The sequence below is a fragment of the Cadophora gregata genome (genome assembly GCF_030347475.1).
Source record: "Cadophora gregata isolate MNR1 chromosome Unknown scaffold_15, whole genome shotgun sequence".
Lineage (NCBI taxonomy): Eukaryota > Fungi > Ascomycota > Leotiomycetes > Helotiales > Ploettnerulaceae > Cadophora > Cadophora gregata.
The window spans coordinates 131,054-137,761 of NW_026695938.1; the positions used below are offsets into that span (position 1 = coordinate 131,054).

Below are 6,708 nucleotides of genomic sequence, written 5' to 3' on the forward strand. Positions count from 1 at the left end.
TTTGGAGTTTGATAGAAATGCTGGGAAGTTGGATGCATTGCAGGAGTTAAATGTAAAATGTGAAATTAATTGGGAGTCTTCAATGTATGAGTAAATAAATGTCCAACTCGATTTTCTCTTTCCAAAGTTCAGAATCTTTCACAAGTGTCCTCTGTCATCCCTTCCTATGTCAATCTTCATCCTCCCAGTCATCAAATCCCAGGTTTCCTCCGAACCCATCTTCAAAAATTTCAATTTCCTTCACAGCCTCACAGCCTCATTCCCTTACAATCTCTCCTCCTCACCTCACAATCTTATCTCATCTCACCTCATCTCCTCCCCACCCCCGCCAAAAAGGCCAACCTCAACCCAAGCCCCATTATCAACGTCCCATAATTAATCCACTCATCACTGTTCCACCCCGCAAATTCAGCCATCCTCCCCGGCTCAACCCACCACACGGCCCCCAAATGCCCAACATCCGCACACGCCATGCCCACAATCACAGCCAACCAAATACTCTTCTGGCGCGTCAAGCGCAGGACCACGCCTTCGGTGACGGCGAAGAGGAGGTACAGGGATGCGATGTTGATGAGGAGGAGGGTGTGGAGTGGTGTGAGGGGGATGGTTCGTGCGGAGATGGAGGATGGAGAGGGAGATGAGAATGCGAGGTAGGCCGGGAGGGGGAGAGTACCCGAGAGGAAGCGCTGGGGGCGGAAGATGCAGAGGTAGGTTCCTGAGACGGCGCCGAAGGGCTCGAAGTAGAGGAAGTAGATGCGGTAGAGGAGGGAGATGTGGGATAGGGATTTGGGTGTTGGGGGTGCCATTGTGAGGGGCTTGCTGAGGTGGCTGTTTGATGGGTAAGTAGGGTGGAGTGAGCTTGAGTGATGCCAGGTGGTGGGTTGGAGCCAAGAAGAGAGTAGAGTGACGAATGAAATTTCGCTCTCGGGCTTGATTGCGGCGTTGTTTTGTTCTTTGAGATTCGGCGCGCTTTGTGATTCTAGATGTGTACTGGATGTGGTGGCATGGGGTGAGGTTGGAATAGACTTGTCTCACGCGAAGTTAAAACTTCGTTTACTTACTAATATACCTCACTATTCTAAGATTTGAGTCTAGGTAGTTAAACAAGGAGTCTGCTACCTAAGGTAAGTAGCCTTAGTACTTAGTACTAATATGACAATGTTAGCCTCTAAGTAATAATTGCCTAACGCAGTGGATATCTTACCTTAGAATAAGGTAAGAATACCCCTTAGCGTGCACGTGATATACTCTAACAACAGGAATACCTTACAGGTAGGTAGTAATCTCTGTTGAAGGCATTAATTATGAAGCTCAGCCGCGATATGATTGGCAGAAATCAGATGTTCACCGCAAGTGGAAGTCTAAGAAAGAACATGAGAACCTCGAAAACATAGATGTTTTATTTGAAATTGCATTTCAGGACAAAATCTCAACCTTTTTTAGGTATGAAAACAGGAAATCAAAGCGACAATTGAAGACTTTCAAATGCACTACTTTTTATCATAATAGCCATTGTAGCTATAGAGCTCTTGATTGTTGAAGTTGTTCGCAAATCGCGACGTGTTTTGCGGTATGTTTGTTCTGGGGCACAGTATCGAAACTTTTCACACACGTGCACGCCTCTCCTCCCCTTCTCCCCTCTTCCTATAAATTGTGCAACTTTATCACGGCAAACAACCAACTGGCTTAGATACCTCATATCATATCAGGATGACGTCTCCGCTTGGACTACTACCTCTGATAATACTGGAGCGCATCTCTGAATACCTCGATGACCAGCCAGCCCCACGACAGAGTCTGCGAGCATTCTGCTTGACGAGTAAAAGCTGCTTTGTAGCGAGGGAAACGCGGCGGTATTCTCAGATCGAACTCAAGATCTGAGATCCACACTACCTGCAGAGCGTCCTGACGCGATGGCACGATATTCTTGCCGGCGGGCGACACAGTCACGTTCGCCGTCTCAAAATTTCGTAATTCGAGACAGCGGAAGATACGAGTAAAGATAGGCTAATAAGGACAGGGATGCGCCGAGAAAAGGAAGATCTGTATGAAGAGACAGGCGATGAGTGGAACGATGGCCAATACTTTCAGGTACATGATTTTTGCCGACCCTCTCATGAAGAGATGCGTGACAACAAATGGCGTGTTCAGAAATCTCCATCCGAATTCTGGGATGCCCTGTCCCATTTCATCGGTGAACTTCCCGGTCTCCAAGATCTGGTTTGGGCAGCGGGTTCGTATGTGCCGCCAGGTGTATTATCTATCACTGCGGAGAGGGGAATCAGGCTTCATGTCTACGATTTCTACCTTCCCAGCCTGGTTCAAGCGCCTGAGGCGCCAGAGCCCATTTCTACGCAGGACTATACATTCTGCACGCTCTCTTCACTATATAGCATCACCGTCCGCGGGAGCTCGTTCACACGAGACGGTAAAGTGAGTTATATCCAAGAAGCCGTTGTCCAGATGGTAGCTGGAGGGGCTCCAAATCTCAAACACGTATGCATGGTTCCAGTAGGGTGGTCTGGGGAGGTGGACTCGCATCTCGAGGACACTGTCTGGAGACCAAAATGGAAAGGCTTCTTTCCCGGACAGGTAGATTCATCGCAAAAACTAAAAGGCGTCACAGCTCGCTCGTCCTTGTCCTCGCGCGGAAAGCTGCAGACTTTAGTTTTCCCAATGTATGTGCCAGGCGGTATTGAGCACTGGGCTCACCACACAGACTTTTCCCGCTTGAGCTCCCTCTTTATGTCGTGGGAGCGCGGTAATGGGATTACCTTGGCTACGATGGCTTCACAGGGCAATCTGAAGTGTTTGAAAAAGTTAAGCTTATCCTGTATCGACGACGACGAAACCGAATTATCACAACATGAAGATATCAATCTTCTATTATCGAGTTTGAATCCTCTCGAACGGTTAGATGCAAGTGGATTCATCGGTCCCACGACTATCGACATTATCACACGCCAATATGGTCCCGGTCTCCGCGCGCTCAAGATATCCTTAGCTATACCGTACGGCCTCGAAAGGCGGGAAAGTCTTCTCGCCACGTTTTCCGCTCCAGTCTTAGAAAGACTAGCAGCAAACAGCCCGCACCTCACGCATCTCGATATCTCGATCAATCGCACGCGTGGAGACAAGCATGAAGTAGCTATATACCAGGCTTTGAGTAGGTTTCCACGTCTCGAACATGTAGCCCTGAGACTCGATTTCCGCATCGGGCCAGACGACGAGTTTTGGGACGAAGAAAGCAGTGGCCCCCATCCGCTGCAATTCGCTGGTGAAACACGTGACTCGGGTAAGATCCCGTCGGTGTATTTGCAAGAAGCGTTCAGCAATAGCGCTATAGACGAGAAGCTGGCGAGATCGATTTTCGAAGTGATAGCTGGTGGTAGAAATACCCTTAGGTATCTTCGTCTTCAGCCTGTCAGGAAAATGGCACCGGGTTATCCAGGGGACGACTCTATCTTCACGAGCGTCTTAATATGGTTCAACCGCTCGTTTGTGTGCAAAAGAGACAGTCAAGGGCCAAGTGGGGTTACAGTTCATGAGGTTGACATGGCAGGATGGAGCACTGTAGCTCATGGTGAAGAAAAATGGAGCAATATGGCGAGTGCGACGACCGATGAGGACTTTTGGTACGGAGAGGAGGCTTATGTGGCTGCGTTCAAGGCTCTTTGGCCGCCGAAGACGAAGGACTGGTGGAGAGATTGGGAGAGTCTTCCCTTAGATCTCGGGGAATGAATGTAGCTGCGATGGTGTGTTCTGTAGCGCTACTCCTCGGAGTGTCCTCAAAGTTACTTCGAAGAGCAACTTTCTCGAGTCTAAGTTTTTGAGATGGGGAACAGTGCCGTGGTGTTCTTTGGAGCTTACTTTGGAGATTTTCCGGTTTAACTTAAAATGATACAAAATGTCCTGGGTGTTGACATCGTGAAAAGACTAGTATTCCATTGACTACGTGTCTACATTTCTTAGTATATGTTCCCGGACAGCACGTTCAATAACCCCAACCAGGTTACTCACCACTTTGATTTGAATGATTACCAGATGAATTCGCAGACAAAATTATTAAACGCTTTGCACAAGACCGCAGCTGATTACCATAATGTTTCATTCGAATAGTTTCCCATCTTCTCCTTAGCTTTTGACATGAATCTTCAGCCGCCCACTGCCAGCCCGCTTACTCCATCACTCTACCCCGCCTTGTCCATCACTTTAAATTCGTTCGAGGCCATGCTATCCAACTTGAGTTGAATTCAGAGTTGAACGTACTTCTGGGCCTTCTTATCACTATACTTCATACAGGGCTCCAATCCCCAATATTACAGGGCATCAGTCGCTAAAGAAGCCTAGCAACCTCCCTGACATCCTCACGTAGTAGTTGCTATGCCCAGCTGGTAAGGCTTACAAGGGCGTGTAGTGTAAGCAGCCTGTGTTATCGGCGCTCTTTAGGGCTCTCACTCACTGTAAACAGCCGCTGTCTGGAAGCTCTCAAGGGGTCCCTTCAACTGCCGAAAACACACTTTTGTAGGGCACGGCGCCGAAGCGAGGCGCTAAGGCTGCCTAGACGACAACGCAGTATTCAAATTTCAGCGTTGTTCGCCTAATTACAGGGTCTTAGTACAGGCTATGTGCTCCCTGTTACATCCCCTGTAACTCCGAGACTACTGAGACGATTCTCCGTAAGGTTACTTATATCGCCCCTAAAAATAATTTACATATTGGTAGAAGCCTATCATTATATGAGTTCAACATTTTTTCTTGGTAGTGACAAGGCAGTTTTGCTGGTTTGATGCATACCAGCCTTGGTATTTCTCCATCTGGTGAAGCTAAGCGAAATGTTCTCAGTTGGAAGCCTGAACTGAACAATCTCGCGACACAGACAACATTACTTACTTCCAACAAATTCCTGGTTTTCTCTTGCTCTCCCTTTTCTTCTCCCCCTGTGCATGCAACCTTTTAACTCTCAGCATGTTTTTTCCCAAGACCGGTCCACCCGAAATTATCGACCAAATTCTTCTGGATTGCGAGACAATTGCCGATGTCCTCGCTTTGACATCAACATGCAGGCATGTCCACATGATCTGGGTTGAAAATTCATCCACAATTATCCATCACTTCACCAAGACGACTATCAGGTGCTTTGAAGATGCTTTAATGACTGTAAGATCCTCTGCAATCTTAAGAAAGAAGTAATTAATCAAGTATGCGGGTAAGAGCAACGGAAATTGTCCTCGCCGCCCACCGACGCGGCGAGCTCCCACCAGATCCCTTTCCAATTTCTGAACTCGGCACAGAATTTAACAAGCCAGATCTTGGCGAATTGAAAGCAGTCCATAATCTTCAACATTTAGTCCAGTATCTTCAGCACAAGCTCCTGTACCCCCTCGGTGTCCATCATTGTCCTACCGCCGATGTTCCGGACAAAGATGATGTTCAGGGGTGGGAGGTCTGGAAGAACACATTCCATGAAGCAGCGTACAGATCGATGCTTGTAGGAGCTGTTTTGTAAAAGCCCTTTAATGAACCATTTTGTCTGGCAGAGAAAGAGGGGCGGATGGAGTTTATTGAGCACTGTGTTCACTATCCCAGATACCGGACATGGCTTACTGATATCTCAGAAAGTGATATCGAGTATCTTTGCAAGTTTGCTGTGTACAATTTTGATGCAGAAGATGAAAGCACGATTGGAAAATGGGTTTGGAAAGAATGTGGTAGATTATTTGGTCCTCTTGCAGACTGGCTCGTCGAAGATGGCAAGGCGAGACGTATCCGGGATAACTTGATCGAAGGGGGGGGATTACATACCACTACCGGAAGACATGAACCCCGATCCGGTGTATTTTTCGGCCGAACTGGGTGTTTTCCGAAATATCGTACTGCTCATCGCAACTTACGATCGCTTCCGGTTCATGTTAAGCAGTATATCCAAGGATGATGACGGGGGATCCGCGAAGTTGGGGTCGAAGCCCATTGTCCGGAAGAGCAACCGGAAAGCCACTGTGATTCTTTTCGGTCGTTTCGGGATCGAGGAAATTTTGATGCCTCAAGTCGTCGGTGATGGCATGCTCATCACAAAACCGGTTGGACCAGAGGCAGGAGCTAGCTCAGTAAACATTTCGGCCGTCATGGACGCGCTTCAGAAGAGTTCAGGCGGACCAGCTCTGTCCGATGGGTATCCAGGCCCGCCGGGCGTTATGCAGTTTCTGGTTTATGTTCTTCGAGCTCATTCTCGTTTGAAATTTGAACCAGGATTGTTTGAGTGGTGGACTGATAGCGAATGTGCGTACAGGGTGACGAGTGGTGCTATCTTTTGGGAGCTGGAGTGGACGCCGTTTGTGGAATACAGTCCGCCGGTATTGAGCGCTAGTCAGTATAGGAGGATACTGAACGGGTAGTCAATGCCCAGGTGTGGCATTGTCTGCTTCGGAACAACCCTATGACTTGAATCTTCGAGGAGATATAATATAATAGCTGATCGCTTTTCAACTAATATGCCACAACCACCTGACGAAAATGTGCAGTGATGCCTCACTGCTCCTGCACCTTGAAATGAACAGTAGCTCCTCTGATGGGATTAGCATCCCCAGCAAGCATATTATAGTTGTCAAGTCTGAACGTAGATGGGGCGTTTTAACTGGGATTTCTGCTTGTCTAAGATCGTATCGACCGTTTTTCCAGACAGGAAAATATTTCTGCTGAGAGTCTCGC

At 47.9% G+C, this 6,708-nt stretch overlaps 3 protein-coding genes across 3 annotated transcripts; 2 read left to right on the forward strand and 1 right to left on the reverse strand.

The window, feature by feature from the left end:
• Positions 1-65: 65 nt before the first annotated feature.
• ONS95_004691 (uncharacterized protein) lies at positions 66-1,165 on the reverse strand. Its single transcript, XM_058498061.1, has one exon. It carries the CDS (start codon positions 804-806, stop codon positions 309-311), a length of 498 nt encoding a protein of 165 aa, XP_058351571.1. The 5' UTR covers positions 807-1,165; the 3' UTR covers positions 66-308.
• ONS95_004692 (uncharacterized protein) lies at positions 1,166-4,020 on the forward strand. The gene has a single exon (XM_058498062.1). It carries the CDS (start codon positions 2,023-2,025, stop codon positions 3,739-3,741), a length of 1,719 nt encoding a protein of 572 aa, XP_058351572.1. The 5' UTR covers positions 1,166-2,022; the 3' UTR covers positions 3,742-4,020.
• Positions 4,021-5,819: 1,799 nt separating this feature from the next.
• ONS95_004693 (uncharacterized protein) lies at positions 5,820-6,395 on the forward strand (the record flags this gene model as incomplete). Its single annotated transcript, XM_058498063.1, has 1 exon — positions 5,820-6,395. The coding sequence occupies one exon, from the start codon at positions 5,820-5,822 to the stop codon at positions 6,393-6,395; it is 576 nt and encodes a 191-aa protein (XP_058351573.1).
• Between the last annotated feature and the right edge of the window lie 313 nt (positions 6,396-6,708).